Raw genomic sequence first — 25,226 nt, forward strand, 5'->3', positions numbered from 1 at the left:
CAGTAATCCTTACACAGAGAAACTGACTCCAGGGCAATGAATTAATCATGCTCCAGGGATGATTACTATTGTAATGTAAAATGCTGTTCGGTTTAATAAAAAGGTCAGTTGTAAGTTTCCCAGAGTTTTTAATGACAAGTACATCCAAAAATTATATGTATTTCCTGGAGAAATTTAGAGTAAACCATATTTCGGGACACACCAGATTGGGTGTATTTTGAAAATCAAGTAATTCCCATAGGGTGCCTTCTCAAATAAAAAAGACATCGTCTATGTAGCGCCACCATGTTTTGACCTTAGGCCAATACACAGACAAGTAGATATGGTCATCCTCAAATTTATGCATAAAGATGTTAGCATACGTAGGCGCAACATTCGAGCCCATGGCAATACCCTGTCGCTGGCTGTAGTAAACCCCACCGAAAACAAAATAGTTGTTGGTGAGGAAAAACTCAAGCAGCAACAGGGCAAAGTAGGCACATTTGGGGGAAAAAGCTGAACCACCAATGAAATGTTTTACAGCCTCCAAACCTTGAATGTGACCAATCGAAGTGTACAGAGACACAACATCAAACGAGGCTAACACAGTTGCTTTTTTTTCTGATGCATGTAACTTTGCTGTAGAAAATTGTCCATGTGAAGGAGGCCTAAAGGAAAGCATATACAAAAATGTTCCCATACTCTGACAACCTCCAATAATACAAAACCAAAATTACCGCCCGCGAAATCACACCCGTGTACAGGAGGCCTTATTTTATTCTGATTTATAGTGATTTAGAATTTTGTAATATTTATATGATACCTTTCGTGTTAATAGAAAGGTCCTATTGCTGGGAGGTTCTAGAGTATATACAGTGTCTACAGTGCCGTATCCCTGCTGCAAACATACAGCTAAACATGTACATTACATTATGTAGTTCTTCTGTTATTCCTCCAAGACATTTATAAATACATTGACAAGTGTGTGTTACCAGTTGGGGGTGTCTCTGACTAGACTGATATCATGAGACTATGGAGGAACACACTACTTTCCAGGGGAATGGTAACACCCAGTTATCAATTTTATTTAAAACTTTTGAGGATAGAAAAATGATGCAACACAGATTTCTGAGATAAGATGCTCTGCAATTATGATTTTCTGGGGAAATGCAAGTATTTACTAGAACAGACATGCCAGCAGAGGTGGCAGCTCCTCTCGAAATGATCTTGCATGTATGAAGAGAGAATTTTTCATAGGTCATACATAAATCATTGTTTCTCAGAAGATGGGTGTGTCATCATTTTTAGGTGAAAACTGTGCAAAGTAAGTATTTCGATATTTTCTTGTCCTATGCATGTTCACCTCAACATGAGCACACTCTCTGATTTATAACCATTGATTTATTATCTGACAATGTATTTGCTTTAGAAATCAAAATAAACAGGAACTCTCTAATGTGCTCTAGCTAATAAAGGTATAGTTCTATTACAATCAGGGGCGTACTTAGAAATTGTGGGGCCAAACAACAAAACCAAGAACTGGATGATATACCCCAGCCCCCTGCTCCCACCATATAGATTATAGTAAAACAACTTTAATAACACTGGAGGCTCAGATACAGCGGCTCAGTATACATCTAAATAAGCCAGTCACCAAATAATTGCCAGATACAAGTTCTACACAGTGATAGTTATTGCAGTGCAGTTACCACAAGCAATCACACATCACATCTAATCTAACTGGACTCATGCATTTTTCTTTTCTATCTGGGCGCAGATCATCATCCAGAAGAAACATCCAGGAATGACTTATCTCCACTCTCCCAGTTCTGCTGCTAACCCTTGTTGCACTCTCAGTACCACTCATACTACTAGTACTCTTTTTGTGGTGCCACAAAGTAATAGTGCCCCCTCTGTAGCCCCATAAAGTAAAAATGTCCCTTTTGTGGCCCTGCAAAGTAATAATGCACCCTCTTTGCTCTCAAAGCAATAGCACCCCTCTGTAGCACATATAGCAATAGTGCCCCGTTTTTGGTCTAAGAAAGTAAGGCTGGCTGCACACGAACAGGGTCAGATTCTGCATACGGGAGCCTGCAGCGGAATTTGACCCTGTGCCCATCTGGTGACCCCTCCCCCCCCCCCCCCCCCCGTACTCGTCATTCTTCTTCTTTTTCTGTACTGCAGATGGTCCACACTGTAAGCCATCGGACATGAGCAGTACAGATTTTCCCACGCCATTGCTAGGCGATGACTTGGAGTTTGCGACCTTTCCACAATGTTAATTGTGGAAGGGCCGCCGGTCGGATGGCTTCCATTAACTTTAATGGAAGCCGTTTGCATGGAATCCGCTTAAGAATAGAGCATGACCCAATTGTTTCTTCCGCGAGCAGAAAATTTAAAGTTGATTTCCGCTCGTGTGCAAGCATTTTTTCAATTCCATGCTATGGGCGGTATTTGTGGAATGCGAATATGCCTGTGTGCAGCCGGCCTAATAATGCCCTTTCTATGACCCCATTTGTGCACAAAAATTACAGTAAAATATGCACACACGTGCACAAAAATACAACACCCATTGTGCAAATTTGTAGCGCAAATGTGCACTTAAATACACATGCCTATGTGAAGGTGGGCTAATAGTGACATCCACAGATACACAGTATGACAGTCGCTGCTAACACAGTTCCATTATGTCTATCCTTCCTATTTATTATCCACTGGTGGCCCTTCTGCACCACATTCCTGGTACATCTATCACCCGTCTCTTCTCAGCCCTTGTTCAGCACCAACATGATGGGTAACAAAGATTTCTGATATGACCGTATGTCACGACATCATCTTCCTTGTGCAGACCTGCTTCACTTTAAGGTAGCTACATTTTTAATAGGGGAAGGCCAGCTAGTCATTGCAATCTATTGGCCATCTTTCAGCAGTTGAGCAGTAGATCGCTATAGATTATTTGGCCACCCCTGGTCAACAGCTGAATACCTACACTTTATAAAATAGAGGATCTCGTTTCAGTAAAGTGTTATGGATGTCACACTTCAGACAGCAACAGACAGCTTTTTATAAGCCTTCTTAGACTTTAACATTTTTAATGACCAAGATTTAGAAAACTCTGTAAAGCCATTGTCAAACTTGTCTTTTAAGTTTTGTTTCTTTAGATATCTTTTGTCATATAAAGTTGGGGACCCTTTAAGGAATTACAATTCTTTTGGATGCAAGCTAATGTAAATGGTTTCATAAGGACATTTATACCATCTTTTTATACCAATCTAATAAACAGTTTGAAAAATGATACAAAATCTGATCATTTTATGCATTATTTTCCAGTCAGTTTAATTTAAAAAAATCTATCCATTTTCTGATCACAAGGGTTCCACACTATAGATTTGTATGCAATAATTTGGAGAGCATGGGCACTTGTAAAATGAGTCCATTTTATTGCAGTATCACAACAGACATGAAGGCTTATTTTATCCGGGAATTACTCAGGGCCCAGGCTCGCCAAGGTTTAGGATACAGAGGAATCATAAATCACAGGAACAATACCTAGTAAGTGCAGTATCTCTTTGAAAGACTCATATGTAACCATCCCCATTCAATGTTCTTCATTCACTGTTTTATGCTTCATAATAACACCAGGTGATAGCACAACTAAGCATCCGCAAGGCAGCACAATGGGAATATATTTCCCTAATCATTTCCTATTATGCAAATGCAGTTCTAAAATGAACAGTCAAGTATCATTAAAATTAAGACAAAATTGGGACTTTATGAATTGTAATTTAAATGCTTTGTGGCTTTTTTTAGGCTGTAGATTTATTGATACATTCATTAATCAAGCTCTCAAGGGACTTCGGAACAATTGCAATTACTGTATGAGAACATAATACGACCCTTACGATATCATACAGTGCTTCTCAGCCTGCTATTGAATCATACCAAGACTCGTTTAAGGATAGAATAGTGGGAATTGTGGGAAAGAAGGATATAAAAGTTCCCAAACCAGACAATAGTCCATTAAGTAGATTTTCTAACACTATGGCAAAAATTATATAAATCCTTGTAGCAAAACCTTTTTATACATTGTTCCCTAAAGCCATGTTAACATATGTTGTATTTGTTGTGGCTATTGTATGTGGATTCTACACCAAAATCCACAAGGACGTACAATACAATGTATGTGAATGAGTTTTTACAAATCCTTATTCACATTCTGTGGAAATAACCATCCAGAAATAGGAACATCCTGTAGATTAGCCCTATCACTTAAATTACTTCTGGATTTACTCAACAACTTTTGTGATGCAAAGAGTAAATTAGGGGAAATATTGCACTTGGCCTTAGTATTTTATTTTGCGCTATGTATAATATATAAGAAAACTATTTTAAATATCCGTTAGCCAATTTTTTATATTAACTTTCTAAATTAGCTTGAGACAGCCGAAGGCATGCAAATGTAGGACTGTAAAAACTAAAGAAATCAATCAAAGAGCTTCAGTTATCAGTAATGATAGGATTTTTGTAGTAAAGGTTCAGTAAATGTCTGCTTTCTCTTCCACATCTACTATACTGTATTTGTCTGCAGCATGTATTGGTAAATTCACCTTTTCATATGTCCAGTAGCTGTTATTAACTTGCTCCAAGCTGAAGCCTAAATTTAATGCAGCAGTGCCGACCCCATTAAAATCAATGGTAGAAGATTGCAAAAGAGCTTTGGAATCCCCTATAGTGAGAAGAGAGAGAGAGGGCAAAGCTACATGGGATATCTTACATATCTCCCCATATTTAGAGAAATAGGGGGTGGGGCTAGAGGGCTTTCCTGAGAGCAGAAGTGAGTGAGTGGGGCAAAAGAGGGGGCTCGGCTAGGGGGTGAATCCCTCTAGCCTCACCCCCTATCTTGGTTAGAGAAGAATCACTATAAGAACCCCATTTTGCCACACCCCCTCTCTAGCCTCACCCTCTTACCCCCTGATCTCAGGGAAGCCCTGGGAAAGCCCTCTAGTTCTTATTTTATCTCTTCCTTCCTATGACTAAACATAATCGACCATTGAAAGTAGGATCAGATTAAGATATGGTAACTTCACATTAAATGTAGTAGAAGTAAAGGTAGGGCAGTATTATTGTCTTTCTTGGTGGTGCTAACATCAACCAAAATCCTAGTATCCAGCTTTATTCTACTTGGAAGGAGAAATGGGACTATTAATGGCTTATCCATCTGCTTGCCACTCCCTGGGTATCATTAGAATATAGGACTATGTAAATCGTATTGGTATTTGTAATCAATGTCACAAGCTTCACTTCCAGTTTTCTGTAGATTAGTTGTTTTAGCTTTTTTAATGGGTGAAAAATGTGATATTATTCACATTTGGTTTGATGGCTGAGATAATTCTTTCCTCTTCTCATATCATATCCTATGTGCATTGTAGATGATACATTTATAAACATATCTTCTGTAATTTATGAAATCTGAACGAGTATTTAGATTACAAAGGTCTTATGTCACATATGAGTTTGTTGTGATTCTAGTCAACTTCTCTTTCCAGGTTAAGGGGGAACTAAACCATCAATCAGGGGCCACATGTGAATCGGTCTTCAGCGAAGTGGAATCTCATGCTGTGGAAGCCTTGGATCTCCCTGGCTGTTTCCGAATGCGCAGTCACAGCTACCTCCGTGCCATCCAAGCTGGCTGCTCCCAAGATGACGACTGCATCTCTGTCTTTTCCATGTCTGGCCCGTCAGGACCAACACTTGCCAGCAGCATTCTCAAGCCCAACACTTGTAAGTGGCTATTACACATACAGCATATTATATATATAATACCACAATATAATCTTGTTATTTGTTTCCATTGCAATCATTGCAAGTTGTGTTTATGTTCGGTTTTCATTCCTGTCTTACTCATGTTGCAGCCAGGTCTTCCAACTTCTTGCGTTAACTTATTTAATTCGATGTTCTAAGATCTGTGAGATAATGTCTAAAAAATAAAATGCAATTATGAAAGTTCTGTTCAGTCATCAAGAGAAATATTTTACCCACTTATTTAAAACTGTATGTCAATTTCAAATTGTTCACTGTATTTCTATTACCCTTTATTATCTAGATATTTGGACAAGCAGCTGTTAAAGTTAGGATATTAATATTACTGTATAATTGCAGAATATAATGGTCCTGTTAGGCTAGCTTCACGGTGAAGATTTCACAGACATTGCTAGTTCAAAGTCACTTGGTCTATGAAATAATAACTCTCAACTTTCATATCTGTCATTGCAGATAAATGTTGCGGTAGCTAATACAGTAGAAGGAGACCTTTCTTTAAGGTCATATGCTAGCTTTCATGTGTGCGAGATTATGCCTTGTGCAAAAGTAATGTGTTGCTTGTCACCATGAAAGTGAGTAGAATTACTGTATGTGCCAGTTAGCCAAAAATGTATGTTCTGCTGTTCCCTCTTTCTTCCTAGCAGCCTATAAAATATCTTCATTTCTCCATGGTCTTAGGATAAGATACAGTAGCATTTCTGAAGAAATGTAGTGAAGTCTGTTTATGATCTGAGAAAAGCTAAGAAATAGATATATTGATTGTAGTATACACACGTGTGAGTGCATGTGTTTACGACTTAGAAGTAAAATTAAAGTTCTGAAGCTTGGCAATGTCTGGGCTCATATTTAATTGCAACAGCTACCCTCTTAGATCTTGAGCTGGTTGACTAATCTAATTGTTGTATTATCTGAAATATGCTGTAATTTCAGCATTGAGTTAGTTATTAAATAGTATCCATTTGTATCACATTTTAGAATAACTTTTAGAAAATGTGAAAAAAATCTAAATTTGCATGATGAAGCTTATTAATATAAAACACTTTTCAACAGACAACAGTGAAGCTGTTTTCAAACTTGCAGAAGGGTGCCAATTTTTTTGGCTTCTGTAACTACTGAATGCCTCAGGATCTGCTAGGAGCTCAGCAACAGAGGTTTCTAATTTAACATAGGACCTGCATACCTGGGTCTTGTTCTCGAGTGGAGGCACAGTCCTCTAATGAAGTGTATAACAAAGCAACTTTTAAAGTGATGAGCCATTGCATATTACAGTGATTCCCAACCACAGTACTGCACCCACCCAGTGTACTGCGAGAACACTCTACAGCGGCTTCAAAGCTGGGAATTACTCAGCCGACATTAAATGGGTTTTTCAAGCATGGCCTGCCGGGATACACTTAGAATGGAGCGGAAACACTGCTGTGACCCCTATGTAGTGGCTGGCACTCAGAATTTGAAATCAATGGGAGCTACACCTGCAATTACGAGTGCCAGCCATTACACTGTGCAAAAAAGGTCAGTGCTACCCAATAAAAATATATCTCAATAGAAATATATAGGTGCACGTTAAACTATGGCACCTAATCAATACTCTAACCACATTAAATAATGCAAGGTTCTTGGTATATAATTCGATCGAATTACATTGGCCCATCTACCAACGTCCAGGTAACCAAGCTCTTATATGGGTCCTAACGCTAATACCAGGCGGTAAATCTCAACCTGGAAAAGTTGGGTTCCTACCTCACAGAATGCTCCTCTCTTGGGACTAAACCTACAAATAACACCAGGGGAGGTAGGATACCATTCATCTGCTCCAGTAGGAGGGACAGAAGGTAAATGGGCAGCAGGTGTGCACGACCAAGTGAAGGCAGCCAAAACTTCACAATATTTGTACAAAAAAAGATGAAATAGGTCAGCACTACCCAATGGAAATATATCACAATAGAAATATATACGTGCATGGTAAACCATGGCTGCAACATACAGTAGAAGCAGAAACCAAAAATGGCAACAGCACGCAAAATTAATTTACTATCAGAGGTAAACATACCTATAATCAATACTCTAACCACATTAAATAATGCAAGGTTCTTGGTATATAATTCGATCAAATTACATTGGCCCATCTCCAACGACCAGGTGACCAAGCTCAGATGGTTCCTAACACTAATACCAGGTGGTAAATCTCAACCTGGGAAAGTTAGGTTCCTACCTCTCAGAATGCTCGTCTCGTGGGACTAAGCCTACAAATAACACCAGGGGAGGTAGGATACCATTTATATACTCCAGTAGGAGGGACAGAAGGTAAATGGGCAGCAGGTGTGCACGACCAAGTGAAGGCAGCCAAAGCTTCACAATATTTGTACAAAAAAAGATAAAATAGGTCAGCACTACCCAATGGAAATATATCTCAATAGAAATATTTAGGTGCATGGTAAACCATGGCTGCAACATACAGTAGAAGCAGAAACCAAAAATGGCAACAGCACGCAAAATTAATTTACTATCAGAGGTATACATAACTGTATGTTTACCTCTGATAGTAAATTAATTTTGTGTGCTGTTGCCATTTTTGGTTCCTGCTTCAGCCATTACACTGTGGTCAGAGCAGTAGCTTTAGCTCCAACCCCAATTGATTCTGGTGGGCGCTGGCTCAAAAACCCCTTTAGGCTGTGTCACACACAAGATGGATTTGACCCTTCGCACACAAATTCCATGGCATTTACAGAAGCAGCAAAGTGGATGAGATTTTGAACATTTCATCCAAAAATCTACACAAAACCCATGCGGATATTGACATGTGGTGTGGAATTTAATTCCGCAGCATGGTAATTTTATTGTAGTTTACAGAATCGACCTCTTCTCAATGAGGGGCCATCAAGTGCCTGCAATGTCAGTGGTAAAATCATATGTCGTGATGAGCCACACCCTCTAGCAATGCCCATGGCCACGCTCCTTTTCGGTAGGGGTGTCCTGTGCTAAAATTTTTTTCCTAAGGGTGCCCCATGGCTGTAAAGGTTGGGAAACACTGGCATATTATAATTTAGTGGTAACATGGGGTATAGTTTAAAAGACATCTGAAACGTAGCTCTATTTCATTAGTAGCAATCAAATTAACATTAATTACATAAAGTTTCAGAAAATGTTCACATATGTTTTTTTTTTTTGCTGCAGATTTTCTACTTTAGAAAACATCCACAACAAATCCACATCAAAATTTACACCACTTGATGTGAACTATGAACGTGGATTTTGGTGCATATCTGCAGTAGATTAGCTACTTGTGAATGTACCTTTAATGTGTAACCAGGCCAATTTTCCTTTATGTATCATGTTATCCTAGCTTGGTGGCAGTTACCTCTGTAGAGGATATTTGCTTTATCACATGTGAAAGATATGAACATTTCTATCTTTTTTGGATTGTCTCATAAAATTGACAATGAACAGTCCGCTTTTAGATATTTAAGGCCAGAAGACTTTTAGTTATAGTCAGATGAACATTTTACAGTTGCTCAAACATGGTGCCAGTCGTAATGAAAACAGATTACAATATCAGTTGTACAGTGGCCAGCCTCTTTTTAACCCTTTCCAATCCAATTTGTATCCTGGTGTTCCTAGGGGGCTTACTCCTTTTCTGCCATTATACAACAGCGCTATCTGCTCGCTAAAGCCAGTACTGCATGAGGTGACACATTGGATAGGCTCCAACAGCAGAGACCCTGGCAATATACAGTAAGAGAACCCCAACGGACATCTTCCAACATCGGAGCTGTACAGCCTTAAATCATAATGTCTTAAGACGTCAGACAGTGGATTGGAAAGGATTAAAAGAAAACTTTATGATCTTTATAATAAAAGTGCAACCTGTGACAATTGGGAAGTGGTCTGCAATCTCAGAGCGGTTTCTACGGGGTGGCTAGGAGCCATGTCACGGTGGCGAAGAGTGCAGTTTGCTCTATACAGTCTTGTACACAGGAGAACATATGCAACAGGATTTGGCTGTGTGGTGAAATTACAAAAGTCATGACACAAATGCCTGATTTAAAGGAACTTTGTAGAGAAATAAGCCTGGAACATGAGCTAAAGTTCTCCAGTACTCACTCAGTGGGATTGTCTGGAGGTCCTCTGGTCTCTGCAGCTTGCGGTACTGTGTCTGTTCTAGCTGTTCAGCGAAAGCATGGAGAGAAAGCACGGCGTGCAAGGATTTGGGGTCTTAAAGACAAGCACAGGCTTTTCTCAGTGCAGTAGATGAATGATCAACTTTAAGGAATCATAAGGGATTCCTTAAAGTTGTAAGTAAGCTTCTCTAGCTACAGGACAAGGGGAGATGCCAGCAAGTGGCTTCACCTGGCTGCCGACATCCTCCTCCTCCCTCCTTCTGGCTCTCTGTCTTGCTCTCTCTAAATTTTTCCCATCTCTCAGCACTTTTATCTTTCTTTGCGGCAACACAGATCAGGAGAAAGGGAAATTTCCCAGTCTTCTCCACTCGGCTGCAGTTAGCTTCGCCTATCGACCAATCCGAGAGCTTCTTACTTCTTCTGACCAGGTGGACCAATGGCAGTGGAAGATTCTTTTGCTGCATACTGAACATTTTCCACAGGTCCTCAAACAATTCTATTACACTAAAAATGACTAAACTAAATTAACCCAGAAATTCCATATTCTAGCCCCTCCTTTTATTAAATGGAAACCTGCATTACTACTCTTTTCTAAATGAGCTGTAGTTAGAGCAGTGATTCTGGACTGAAGGTTAAGTTTTTTCTTACTGTAGTGCCACACTTCAGGTCACTACAAAAACAGCTGCCATCTACCGATCTGTCTCTATGTTGCTCTTTACCCCTTACAATCTGATTTTCACTCTTCACATTCAACAGAAACAGCTCTTACTAATGTGTTAAACGATCTGATGGCTAAATTGAATGGTGACCACTTTACTGATTCTTCTGGATCTTCTGCAGCATTCTACACTGTTGATCACCAAATTCTCATCAATATGGCCTTAAGGATACTGCAATCTCCTGGTTTTCCTCCTACCTCTCTGACTGCTTGTTCAGTGTATCATTTGCCAGCTCCATTTCTTCTCCTCTTCCCCTTGCTATTGGGGTTCCACAGTTCCTCAAGGTTTGGTCCTTGGTCCTCTCCTTTTCTCCATAACTACTGCCCCTATTGGTCAAATTATCAGTAGATTTGGGTTTCAATACCATCTCTACGCTGACAACACCCAATTATGTACTTCACCTAATGACATCACACCTTTGCTACTACAAAATGCTAGTGATTTTCTGTCCTCTTTTTTATCTCTCTATGTTAAATTTAACTTCTTGTGTTTGCTAACTAACCCACCTGAACCTGATATCTCCATCTTAGTCTGTGAAACCACCATAACTCCTTGGGAGCACGCCTGCTGCCTTGAAGTCATATTTGATTCTGAGCTTTTCTTCATCTCTCATATTCAGTCACTTGCTCATTCATGTCACTTACACCTCAAAAACATTTACCAAATCCGCCCTTTCTTTACTGTGAAGACATCAAAAACTCTTCTTGTTGCCCTTAGCCACTCTGGGCCTGATTAGAATCATAGAATGGTAGAGTTGGAAGGGACCTCCAGGGTCACCGAGTCCAACCCCCTGATCAATGCAGGACTTATTAAGTAATCCCAGACATAGAATCATACAATGGTAGAGTTGAAAGGGACCTCTTTACTGCAACTTACCACTAATTGGTCTTCCTCTCACTAAACTCCCCCCTCTTAAATCTCTCTTGAATTTAGCAGCCAGGTTTATCTCTTTGTCAAGCTTGTCCTGATGCCTCCACCATGTGCCACTCAATGTGCTGGCTGCCTGTCAAATATGTTTGCAAGATGGTATAACATTAAAACTTAACTTGTATTATAACCTTAAAATACTAAATTCTATAATTTAGGAAGGGAAGGGAGGGGGAGGAAAAAGGTCAAACTCTCTCTATTCTGTCCCTACCAAAAGCAACTCTCCTGGTTAATCTTGTGAAACCCACCTTGACAAGGGAGATCCAAATAAAAAACCTCCTATATCTATCCTGTTGCATGCTATATCCAGATAATACAGTGAATGTTTCTTATTACTAATTAAAGATACAAATATATATCAGTCTAATTTCTGGAAGGATGCTTCAAAGTATTAATTACACATAGAGATCACCTGGAACCTGGTACTCATGTAGAACCCCAATTGCCAAAAAAGTAAGAACGCTGTGTAAATTGTAAATAAGTGTAAAGAAAAAAAGCATCCAATGATTTGGAAATCTCATATAACCATATGTTATTCATTATAGATTTTAGAACACATATTAGAAGCTGAAAGTGAAAAAATAACTCATTTAGAAATTGATGGCAACAACACATCTCAAAAAAGTTTGGACAGGGTTAACAAAAGGTTGGAAAAGTAATTAGTACTAATGGAAAAACAGCTGGAGGGGCAATTTTCTACTAAGACTGTGTATAAAAAGAGCATGTTAGAGAAGCAGAGTCTCTCAGAAGCACAAATGGTCAGAGGTTCAAAAAAATCTGCAAAAAACTGCATTAAATAATTGTTCAACAATTTCAGGAAAATGCTTCTCAATGTAAAATTGTGAAGACTTTGAATATCCCACCATCTATAGGACATAATATCATCAGAAGATTCAGAGAATCCGAAGAAATTCATGTGTACAAGGGAGAAAGCGGACGGTCAATACTAGATGCTCTTCACTGCATTAAAAACAGGCATGTAATGCAAATGAATTCCTGAATGAGCTCAGAAATATTTACAGAAATCATTGTCTGTTAACAGAGTTCACTTTGCAATCCATGAATGTGAGTTAAAGCTGTATCATAGAAGAAACCATATATCAACACAATCCAGAAAGGCTGGTGTCTTTTCTGAGCCAAAGTTCATTTAGAACGGACTGGGTCAAAATGGAAAACTGTTCTGTAGTCTGACAAATTAAAATTTGGAATTCTTTATGGAAACCTGCAGACTCAAGAGGAGAAGGACCATCCAGCTTGTTATCAGTGCACAAATCAAAAGCCGGCATCTCTGATGGGGGTCGCATTAGTGCCTATGGCGTGGACAGCTTACACATCTTGAAAGACACTATCAATGCTGAGCAGTATACAAATGTTTTAGAACAACATGCTCCCATCCAGTCAATGTCTCTTTAAAGGACATTGCCTATTTCAGCAAGACAACTTTAAACCACATACTGCATCCATCACAGCAGCATGTCTTTGCTGAAGAAGAGTCCGGGTGCTGAACTGGCTGCCAGCAGTCCAGACCTTTCACCAATAGAAAAAATTTGACGCATTATGAAAAGAAAAATCTGGCAAAGAACACTTTTGAGCAGCTAGAATTGTACATCAGACAAGAATGGGGCAACATTCCACTCCCAAAACTCAAGCAATTGGTCTCCACTAGAGGTGAGCGAACACCAAAATGTTCGGGTGTTCGTTATTCGGAACGAACTTCCCGGGATGCTCGAGGGTTCGTTTCGAACAACGAACCCCATTGAAGTCAATGGGCGACCAGAGCATTTTTGTATTTCGCCGATGCTCGCTAAGGTTTTCATGTGTGAAAATCTGGGCAATTCAACAAAGTGATGGGAATGACACAGAAACGGATAGGGCAGGCGAGGGGCTACATGTTGGGCTGCATCTCAAGTTCACAGGTCCCACTATTAAGCCACAATACCGGCAAGAGTGGGCCCCCCCCCCCCCTCCCAACAACTTTTACTTCTGAAAAGCCCTCATTAGCATGTCATACCTTTGCTAAGCACCACACTAGCTACAACAAAGCACAATCACTGCCTGGATGACACTCCACTGCCACTTCTCCTGGGTTACATGCTGCCCAACCGCCCCCCCTCCCCCCCACAGCGCACACCAAAGTGTCCCTGCGCAGCCTTCAGCTGCCCTCATGCCACGCCACACTCATGTCTATTTAGAAGTGCGTCTGCCATGAGGAGGAACCGCAGGCACACACTGCAGAGGGTTGGCACGGCTAGGCAGCGACCCTCTTTAATAGGGGCGGGGCGATAGCCCACAATGCTGTACAGAAGCAATGAGAAATGGAATCCTGTGCCACCGCCATCAGGAGCTGCACACGTGGGCATAGCAATGGGGAAGCTATGTGCCACACACTATTCATTCTGTCAAGGTGTCTGCATGCCCCAGTCAGACTGGTAATATGCACCTTAACAGTAACCACGTTGGTGGTAATGTGGTGGTGACTGCGGACCTAGTAGCACGGTTGTATTTTGTTGGTTTTCGGAATGTGGCCAGGATTAAGTGGGCCGTGGCGGGGGGATGGTGTGGGGGCTCTCTTGTTGTGTCGGTAAAGGTGAAATTCTTGGACTGCCACCAGACGAACCAATGCAAAGGCATTTGCCAACAATGTTTTCCCTGTTGGAGGAGGAGGGGGATGTTTTTGAGGCACTACGTGTCCTCTCCACGTGTCCGTTCCATGTCAGCAATAGTAGCACTAAAGACAGGCCCCATTAACAATTCTGAAGCAGCAGTATAGCGGGAGCGCAGTCTTCGTTCCATGTAAGCAATAGTAGCACTCAGGACAGGCCCCATTAACAATTCTGAAGCAGCAGTATAGCGGGAGCGCAGTCTTCGTTCCATTTCAGTAGCCTTAGTATAGCCAAGGCACAAGTTACATTTATGTAGCTAAACTGTAGGCCAACCCCACACACCTTTCTGTACCATGAGTGCAGGCGAAGAACATAGAAATTACTATGATTACACTGTAGGTGAGGGCCCCAAAAAATTGGTGTACCAACAGTACTAATGTACCTCAGTAAAAATTGGCCATGCCCAACCAAGATGGCAGGTGAATCGCTTTGGTTAATGTGGCTTAAGTGGTAACTAGGCCTGGAGGCAGCCCAGTGTAACGAAAAATTGGTTCAAGTTAAAGTTCCAACGCTTTTAAGCGCATTGAAACTTATAAAAATTGTTCAGAAAAATTATTTGAGTGAGCCTTGTGGCCCTAAGAAAAATTGCCCGTTCAGCGTGATTACGTGAGGTTTCAGGAGGAGGAGCAGGAGGAGGAGGAGGAATATTAGACACAGATTGATGAAGCAGAAATGTCCCCGTTTTGGATGGTGAGAGAGAACGTAGCTTCCATCCGCGGGTGCAGCCTACGTATTGCTTACGTATCGCTGCTGTCCTCTGATGGAGAACAGAAGTCTGGCGAAATCCAGCCTTTGTTCATCTTGATGAGTGTTAGCCTGTCGGCACTGTCGGTTGACAAGCGGCTACGCTTATCGGTGATGATTCCCGCAGCCGCACTAAACACCCTCTCCGACAAGACGCTAGCCGCAGGACAAGCAAGCACCTCCAGGGCATACAGCGCTAGTTCAGGCCACGTGTCCAGCTTCGACACCCAGTAGTTGTAGGGGGCAGAGGCGTCACCAAGGATGGTCGTGCGATCCGCTACGTACTCCCTCACCATCCTTTTACAGTGCTCCCGCCGACTCAGCCGTGACTGGGGAGCGGTGACACAGTCTTGGTGGGGAGCCATAAAGCTGGCCAGGCCCTTAAAGACTGTTGCACTGCCTGGGATGTACATGCTGCTCGATCTACGCACATCCCCTGCTACCTTGCCCTCGGTACTGCGCCTTCTGCCGCTAGCGCTGTCGGCTGGGAATTTTACCATCAGCTTGTCCGCAAGGGTCCTGTGGTATAGCAACACTCTCGAACCCCTTTCCTCTTCGGGAATCAGAGTGGGCAGGTTCTCCTTATACCGTGGATCGAGCAGTGTGTACACCCAGTAATCCGTCGTGGCCAGAATGCGTGCAACGCGAGGGTCACGAGAAAGGCATCCTAACATGAAGTCAGCCATGTGTGCCAGGGTACCTGTACGCAACACATGGCTGTCGTCACTAGGAAGATCACTTTCAGGATCCTCCTCCTCCTCCTCCTCCTCAGGCCATACACGCTGAAAGGATGACAGGCAATCAGCCGGTGTACCGTCAGCAGCGGCCCAAGCTGTCTCTTCCCCCTCCTCCTCATCCTCCTCATGCTCCTCCTCCTCCTCCTGTACGCGCTGAGAAATAGACAGGAGGGTGCCCTGAATATCCAGCGGCATACTGTCTTCCCCCGCCCCCGTTTCCGAGCGCAAAGCAGCTGCCTTTATGGTTTGCAGGGAATTTCTCAAGATGCATAGCAGAGGAATGGTGACGCTAATGATTGTAGCATCGCCGCTCACCACCTGGGTAGACTCCTCAAAATTACCAAGGACATGGCAGATGTCTGCCAACCAGGCCCACTCTTCTGAAAGGAATTGAGGAGGCTGACTCCCACTGCGCCGCCCATGTTGGAGTTGGTATTCGACTATAGCTCTACGTTGTTCATAGAGCCTGGCCAACATGTGGAGCGTAGAGTTCCACCGTGTGGGCACGTCGCACAGCAGTCGGTGCACTGGCAGCTTAAAGTGATGTTGCAGGGTGCGCAGGGTGGCAGCGTCCGTGTGGGACTTGCGGAAATGTGCGCAGAGCCGGCGCGCCTTTACGAGCAGGTCTGACAAGCGTGGGTAGCTTTTCAGAAACCGCTGAACCACCAAATTAAAGACGTGGGCCAGGCATGGCACGTGCGTGAGGCTGCCGAGCTGCAGAGCCGCCACCAGGTTACGGCCGTTGTCACACACGACCATGCCCGGTTGGAGGCTCAGCGGCGCAAGCCAGCGGTCGGTCTGCTGTGTCAGACCCTGCAGCAGTTCGTGGGCCGTGTGCCTCTTATCGCCTAAGCTGAGTAGTTTCAGCACGGCCTGCTGACGCTTGCCCACCGCTGTGCTGCCACACCGCGCGACACCGACTGCTGGCGACATGCTGCTGCTAACACATCTTGATTGCGAGACAGAGGAGGAGGAGGAGGAGGAGGGTGCTTTAGTGGAGGAAGCATACACCTCCGCAGATACCAGCACCGAGCTGGGGCCCGCAATTCTGGGGGTGGGTAGGACGTGAGCAGTCCCAGGCTCTGACTCTGTCCCAGCCTCCACTAAATTCACCCAATGTGCCGTCAGGGAGATGTAGTGGCCCTGCCCGCCTGTGCTTGTCCACGTGTCCGTAGTTAAGTGGACCGTGGCAGTAACCGCGTTGGTGAGGGCGCGCACAATGTTGCGGGAGACGTGGTCGTGCAGGGCTGGGACGGCACATCGGGAAAAGTAGTGGCGACTGGGAACTGAGTAGCGCGGGGCCGCCGCCTCCATGATACTTTTGAAGGACTCAGTTTCCACAACCCTATACGGCAGCATCTCAAGGCTGATGAATTTTGCTATGCGGACGGTTAACGTTTGAGCATGCGGGTGCGTGGCGGCGTACTTGTGCTTGCGCTCGAACACTTGCGCAAGCGACGGCTGAACGGTGCGCTGAACTACACTGCTGGATGGGGCCGAGGACAGCGGAGATGAGGGTGTGGGTGCAGGCCATGAGGCGGTAGTGCCTGTGTCCTGAGAGGGGGGTTGCATCTCAGTGGCAGGTTGGGGCACAGGGGGAGAGGCAGGGGTGCAAACCGGAGGCGGTGAACGGCCTTCGTCCCACCTTGTGGGGTGCTTGGCCATCATATGTCTGCGCATGCTGGTGGTGGTCAGGCTGTTGGTGGTGGCTCCCCGGCTGATCTTGGCGCGACAAATATTGCACACCACTGTTCGTCGGTCGTCAGGCGTCTCGGTGAAAAACTGCCAGACCTTAGAGCACCTCGGCCTCTGCAGGGTGGCATGGCGCGAGGGGGCGCTTTGGGAAACACTTGGTGGATTATTCGGTCTGGCCCTGCCTCTACCCCTGGCCACCGCACTGCCTCTTGCAACCTGCCCTGCTGATGCCCTTGACTCCCCCTCTGAAGACCTGTCCTCCTGAGTAAGCGTTGCACACCAGGTGGGGTCAGTCACCTCATCGTCCTGCTGCTCTTCCTCCGAATCCTCTGTGCGCTGCTCCCTCGGACTTACTGCCCTTACTACTACCTCACTGCAAGACAACTGTGTCTGATCGTCATCGTCCTCCTCACCCACAGAAAGTTGTTGAGACAGTTGGCGGAAGTCCCCAGCCTCTTCCCCCGGACCCCGGGAACTTTCGAATGGTTGGGCATCAGTGACGATAAACTCCTCTGGTGGGAGAGGAACCGCTGCTGCCCAATCTAAGCAGGGGCCCGAGAACAGTTTCTGGGAGTGTTCCCGCTCCTGAGCAGGTGTTATTGTAGTGGAGTGAGGAGGCTGGGAGGAAGGAGGAGCAGCAGACAGAGGATTCGGATTGGCAGCAGTGGACGGCGCAGAACTGCGGGTAGACGATAGGTTGCTCGAAGCACTTTCTGCCATCCAGGACAGGACCTGCTCACACTGCTCATTTTCTAATAACCATCTCCCGCGTGGACCCATTAATTGGGCGATGAATGTGGGGACGCCAGAAACGTGCCTCTCTCCTAATCGCGCAGCAGTCGGCTGCGACACACCGGGATCAGGAGCTCGGGCTGTGCCCACACCCTGACTTGGCCCTCCGCGTCCTCGGCCGCGTCCACGTCCTCTAGGCCTACCCCTACCCCTCAGCATGCTGTATTACCAGTGATTTGATTTCACAGGCAGGAAATAAATTGGCGCAAGACTGCAGGCCAAATATAATTTTTTCCCTTTTTGGAAAACGAAAGGCCCCACTGCCTCTAGTGAATGAATTATCTAAGTTTAATAACTGTGCTGTGTCCCTGCTAATGTGTCACAGAACGTGAAGGTAGCAGAGTTATTATAACTCTTGGAGAGCAGGTATTTTTTTCCCAATTAAGGAAAGCAAATGGCGAAGCCAGCAGTAAAGCGTAGCTGGGTGCGTCTGATTTAGCAATGTTGTTCACGCAGCTCACACGTGTCCACCGCCCTTAGGACGGACAGAGGCTGGACAAATAGATTTGTTTTCAGTTTTTTTCCACCAAAAGGCAGCACTGCATATATTCAATGAACATGAGAAGTTTAATAACTGTGCTGTGTCCCTGCTTATGTGTCACAGAACGTGAGGGTAGCACAGTTATTATAACTCTTGGAGAGCAGGTATTTTTTTCCCAATTAAGGAAAGCAAATGGCGAAGCCAGCAGTAAAGCGTAGCTGGGTGCGTCTGATTTAGCAATGTTGTTCACGCAGCTCACACGTGTCCACCGCCCTTAGGACGGACAGAGGCTGGACAAATAGATTTGTTTTCAGTTTTTTTCCACCAAAAGGCAGCACTGCGTATATTCAATGAACATGAGAAGTTTAATAACTGTGCTGTGTCCCTGCTTATGTGTCACAGAACGTGAGGGTAGCAGAGTTATTATAACTCTTGGAGAGCAGGTATTTTTTTCCCAATTAAGGAAAGCAAATGGCGAAGCCAGCAGCAAAGCGTAGCTGGGTGCGTCTGATTTAGCAATGTTGTTCACGCAGCTCACACGTGTCCACCGCCCTTAGGACGGACAGAGGCTGGACAAATAGATTTGTTTTCAGTTTTTTTCCACCAAAAGGCAGCACTGCGTATATTCAATGAACATGAGAAGTTTAATAACTGTGCTGTGTCCCTGCTTATGTGTCACAGAACATGAGGGTAGCAGAGTTATTATAACTCTTGGAGAGCAGGTATTTTTTTCCCAATTAAGGAAAGCAAATGGCGAAGCCAGCAGTAAAGCGTAGCTGGGTGCGTCTGATTTAGCAATGTTGTTCACGCAGCTCACACGTGTCCACCGCCCTTAGGACGGACAGAGGCTGGACAAATAGATTTGTTTTCAGTTTTTTTCCACCAAAAGGCAGCACTGCGTATATTCAATGAACATGAGAAGTTTAATAACTGTGCTGTGTCCCTGCTTATGTGTCACAGAACGTGAGGGTAGCAGAGTTATTATAACTCTTGGAGAGCAGGTATTTTTTTCCCAATTAAGGAAAGCAAATGGCGAAGCCAGCAGTAAAGCGTAGCTGGGTGCGTCTGATTTAGCAATGTTGTTCACGCAGCTCACACGTGTCCACAGCCCTTAGGATGGACAGAGGCTGGACAAATAGATTTGTTTTCAGTTTTTTGGCACCAAAAGGCAGCACTGCGTATATTCAATGAATAACAACTGTGTTGTCGCCCTGCCTATACAATTCTTTCCCTGCAGTATCAATGGAGGGTGCAATGGTCTGCAGAGGCGATTTTGAGAAGCAAAAAAAAATGCAGCACAGCTAACAGCAGCCTGGACAGTACTGCACACGGATAAATATGGCCCTAGAAAGGACCGTTGAGGTTCTTGAAGGCTACACTCACTCCTAACACTCTCCCTGCCTATGCAGCACTTCTGTCCCTAATGCCAGGTGCAACGGTCTGCAGAGGCGATTTTGAGAAAAAAAAAATTGCCACTGCTAACAGCAGCCAACACACAGCTATCAGTGGCCCTAATAAGGACCTTTGGGGGGTCTTGAAGCCTACACTAACTACCAATTCTTTCCCTACAGCAGCTCCGGTACAAACAGCACTGTCCCTCATCTAACTCACACCGCATCTGAGGCGAACCGCGGGAGGGGCCGACTTTTATGTTCGGGTGACACCTGATCTTCCCAGCCACTCACAGCAGGGGGGTGGTATAGGGCTTGAACGTCACAGGGGGAAGTTGTAATGCCTTCCCTGTCTTTCAATTGGCCAGAAAAGCGCGCTAACGTCTCAGGGAAGGAAGTGAAAATAACCAGAACACCGCATGGTGTTCGTTACGAATAACGAACATCCCGAACACCCTAATATTCGCACGAATATCAAGCTCGGAAGAACACGTTCGCTCATCTCTAGTCTCCACACATCCCAAACATTTACAGACAGTTGTAAAAGAGGGGATCCTACACAATGGGAGACATGGCCCTAGCCCAAGTTTTTGGATGTGTTGTTGCCATAAATTTCTAAATGAGTTAATGTTTAAAATGAAATGGAAAAATGTCTTACTTCCACATTCTGATATGTATTCTATATTCTACTCTAAATGAATATGGTTATATGAGATTTCTAAATCATTGTATTCTTTTCTTCTTTACATTTACTTACATTTTATATAGTATCCCAACTTTTTTAGAAATTGGGTTGTATTTAAGGATGAGCGAGTATACTTGCTAAGGCACTACTCGTTCAAGTAATGTGCCTTAGACGAGTATCTCCCTGCTCGTCCTTAAAGATTCGGGGGCCGCCACAGGGCGGGGAGCTGCGGGGGAGAGCGGGGAGGAACGGAGCCGCTCTCCCCTGCTCCCCGCCGCGACTCACCTGTCAACCACGGCGGTCCCCGAGTCTTTATGGATGAGCTGAGAGATACTCGTCTAAGGCACATTACTCGAACGAGTAGTGCCTTAGCGAGTATACTCGCTCATCCTTAGTTGTATTATAATAATCCACTGAGATACTTTATATGGGTCTAAATCATTAATTTTACATGTAATTTATGTCAGATGCATATCATGTATGTCTGGTGGCTCACTCTAAAATTATCCATCCAAACATACTCCAATAGAATGATCATTCTATAAAGAATATGCCAGTTAAGGCCCATTTACACTGGATGAATGTCAGGCAAATGATTCCCGACACTCGTGACTGCGTGTAGCTTAAAATCTTGAACGATGATCATTCAGTGCAAACAACAGCTGTTCAGTACTGAACGGCTGCTGCTAACATAAATGGAGAGCGGCGGGGGAGAGCAAGGAGAGAAATCTCCTCCTGCCACCCCGCCTCCCTGCTGAGCTAGCCAACGATTCTCCCTCCTGTTCAGCAGCACGGGAGCGAGTACACACATGGACGAGTGTTGGACATCATTTGCCTGGCATTTGTCCAGTGTAAATGGGCCTTTAGACAATCAAGAGTCCCATATATCCATCAAATATAGAATACAATTTAACCTCTTTGTGACGGCCCATAGTGTTTTTACGTCCTGGCTAAGTGGGCTTTAATCTTCAGGGACATAAAAATATACATCTTCTGAGGATTAAAACCCTGTGGGCTGAGGACATGACAACTGCATGCTGTTGGTTCCCGGAGGTAGCCGACAACATGGAACATTCATGGGGGGCTGCAGGGAGCCTCCCCCCCCCATCACCCAAAATGCGATTAGCGCTATCCAATTGTTAGCACCGATCACAATAAAATAAATAAAAAGTTTTAAAAGTTAAAGATTTAGATCCCCTAACGATCCTTGATGGGGCTGAAACTACTCACCTCAGTCTTCTGCGATAATGGTGATCACATAAAAGTAAAAAGAAGTTTAAATTTCACCTCTTTTCACAGGTCCAATCTGTGAGGGGTGGTGAAATTACTTACCTAAGGCCTCTGGCAATGTCCCCTCACTGGATCTTTATCCGTTGTCCTTTCCCCAACGTCGGTGCATGCACACATCAGCAAAATGGCGGAGGCAAGTGCAGAAGCTGGGGAGGATCCGGGAAATTTAAAATCCCCTTGCTCCTGGCTACTAAAGGTAGCTGAGAGCCTGGAGCAGTGACCAAAGGCTGTAGTGAGCAGTGGGTTCAAAATACGAAGTACAACCCTAGTTGAATTCTTTAAAGTGTCTAGTTTTCAAAATGGGGTCATTTGTGGGGGTTCTCTATCATTTTGGTGGCTCAAGGGCTCTACAAAAGGGCAATGGGGCCTAAAACGCCTTCAAGCAAAATTACTGTTCTGAAAGCCACTGGCTGCTGCTTTCGGTTTGAGCCCGCATACAGATCAGAATCATCTGGACCAACTCTGAACAAGAACTAATAACATTTCTAGGGAGATTCGGTGCATTTCATCCTACCACAAGCCTGACATTGAGCTCCTCATATACAGAAATTAACTTTTTGGACACCACCATAAAAATGTTAAACTCAATACAGATATCCTTGTACTGAAACCCCATTGATCCACCAACATAGCTCAGATGGGACAGTTTTCATCCCAAACACATTAAAAAGTCCATTGCCTACAGCCAGGCCACCAGATGCAACCGGATCTGCTCTAGCCCAACAGAAAAGGATGAAGATTTATACCATTTTAAAAGGACATTTTTAAATCAAGACGACCATCCCACCTCAATTGATGATCAAATCACCAAAGCCACCAGGATACACAAAGAATGAAGAAAATAATTGTGTATCAATAGTAGTGACCTACAATCCATAGCTGGAAGTACTAAGGAAAACTACAAGGAAATTCTATCATACCCTACACAAGGATGACTGTCGGAAAACCATATTCCCAGACCCTCCGCTTCTGTGTTACAGACAATATGGGAGGCAAATTTGACAAACTTTATAATCAGAAATGCATTGCCCTCCAACACACAAAAATGAACTTATCCCTACAATGTAAGGAGCTGCAAGACCTGCTCACGTGTACTGACAACATACAGAATACAAATCCCCAACACACAGCAGGACTATAAGATCCCTGCGTACCTGATCCTGTGTAGTAAATATCCTGGAGGGCTTTATGTTGGAGAAGCAGGACAAAATTTTAAAGCAAGTATGAGATCTCATTGCTACACAATTTAAAAAAAGAAAAACCAAATTACCTGTGGCTTAACATTTTTATAGCCACGGATAAAACATAGAACATATGAAGCTTACTATATTAAAAGGCAATTAAGTATTTTTGCCTGAGGAAGAACCCTAAGTAGGTTCAAAAGTTTGATGTAGCATCATCTCTTTTTGTTAGCAATTATAAGGTATCATATCTACAAGATTACTTTGTTTCTCTTACTGAGATCAATCACACTTAGTAATATAGTATGCTAGGCTGAAAAAAGACATGTATCCCATCTAGTTCAGCCTATTACCTCTCCCAATGTTAATCCAGAGGAAGGCAAAAATAATAATGAGGTGGAAGCCAATTTTCCTCATTTAAGAGAAAAAATTCCTATCTAACTCCAAGTCTGGCAAACCGAATACTGCCTGGATCAACAACCCTTCTGAAGTAATTAATGACTACAACATGTCATGTAATATTGTAATGCTTAAGAAAGGTGTCCAGGCCTGACTTAAACTCTTGTATCGAATTCGCCAACACCACGTGCTGAGGCAGAGAGGACTGTCTTGTGTTCTCCATAATGATAGGTGCCTTTTGTAGGCATTCTCTGCTCTAGCTAGGTTCAACCCCTTCCCCAGCAATGACATAAATGTAAGTTATGATAAGCCTGAATTATGGACATTTACGTCATGGTGATCATGCAGGCGCAGGAGCTGGCCAATACCCATGCTCCGATAATGACAGACAAGATCATAGATAACTCTGATCCCAATTGCTTAACACCATAGAAGACAGAGGGAAGGTCCTCTATGTATATTGCACTCATTTTTATGCAGTCTGATACTTAGCAAACACCATCGTGATTTTTAGATTTCCCCCTGCTTTCTCTTTCCTTGTTCTGTGCTACCAATCCCATGATGCATCAGCACAGCATCACCTGACCAACTATTGCCTGTATCATCTTTGCTTGCTGTTGGGACACTGTGGTTATCATTAGCCTCTCTATTCTTCTAAATACTCTAAAGACCATAAGCATACAGTCATGGAGGCTGAGCTGTCATCTTCTTCATTATAACTGTGTGAGAGGAGCCTTTAATTATCAACAGTTATGTAATAGGTAGGAGTTTCTTTCCTCCATGTGAAGAGCAGCTCTAAATATGTTGCATGTGTCCCAAAATGGTGCTATTCAAAAATACACTCTTTGTCAAACATACAGTTACACATATGCAAATGATCAGAGTTGTAGCGTAATTAGATGACCACTTTTGCCATCTGAGGCCCTGGGGCTACATAAGTGTAGTACCCCTCACCCACCCAAAAACAAAGGCAAATCTGCATTTCAAAACTTGCTGGCTTGTTGTCAACTACATCAGCCTTCTGCCTTTTGACAAATTAATTTAAAAGACTGATATCTATGAAGAAAAAAAGAAAGTTATCTTTAGAAGTTTGTCAGAATCATACCAAGCTTCTGCATCTTATATATAGTGATATTTTAATTTCTGTACCATGCCTGAAGAAAAGACTGAATTATTCAAAAAACAGCATTTACTCTCTAAGCCAATATAATGTATGGAAATAATGGCAAGTCTACTATTGTAATACTGAAAAGAAAACACTACAGCAGAAGTCCCCAACTTTTTGTACCTTGCGAGCCATATTCAATTTTCAGTGATGGCTGGGCGCCATATTTTTAGCCGAGGGCTACAGTTTAAAAGGGTTTTCAGGTCAAATACTATTGATTTCTTATTCTCAGGATAGGTCATCAATAGTTGATCGGCTGTGATCTGTTGTTCGGGACCCCGGCTGATCAGCAGATTGGGCACCCACTGTTAGCACCACAACACAGGGATATGGAGTGGAAGCAGTTAGCTCCGACTGCTGTGTATTGGTCTGTGCTGGTAACTGCAGGCGTAGCTGTCATTGATTTTAATGAAAGCCTCAATTACAATGATCAGGCTGGC

General features: G+C 43.6%; 1 protein-coding gene across 2 annotated transcripts in view; it reads left to right on the top strand.

The window, feature by feature from the left end:
- The window catches only part of DLGAP3 (DLG associated protein 3), a 378,675-nt gene that overhangs the window by 260,896 nt on the left and 92,553 nt on the right, over positions 1–25,226 (top strand). The window contains exons 6-7 of one of the 2 annotated variants that reach the window (XM_066573288.1): positions 3,427–3,531; positions 5,526–5,760. In XM_066573288.1, coding sequence (XP_066429385.1) covers positions 3,427–3,531; positions 5,526–5,760 — 340 coding nt within the window. The remainder of the gene's footprint in view (positions 1–3,426; positions 3,532–5,525; positions 5,761–25,226) is intronic. The other variant, XM_066573296.1, reaches the window with a different exon arrangement.

This window comes from Eleutherodactylus coqui, chromosome 1, assembly GCF_035609145.1.
Source record: "Eleutherodactylus coqui strain aEleCoq1 chromosome 1, aEleCoq1.hap1, whole genome shotgun sequence".
Taxonomy (NCBI): domain Eukaryota; kingdom Metazoa; phylum Chordata; class Amphibia; order Anura; family Eleutherodactylidae; genus Eleutherodactylus; species Eleutherodactylus coqui.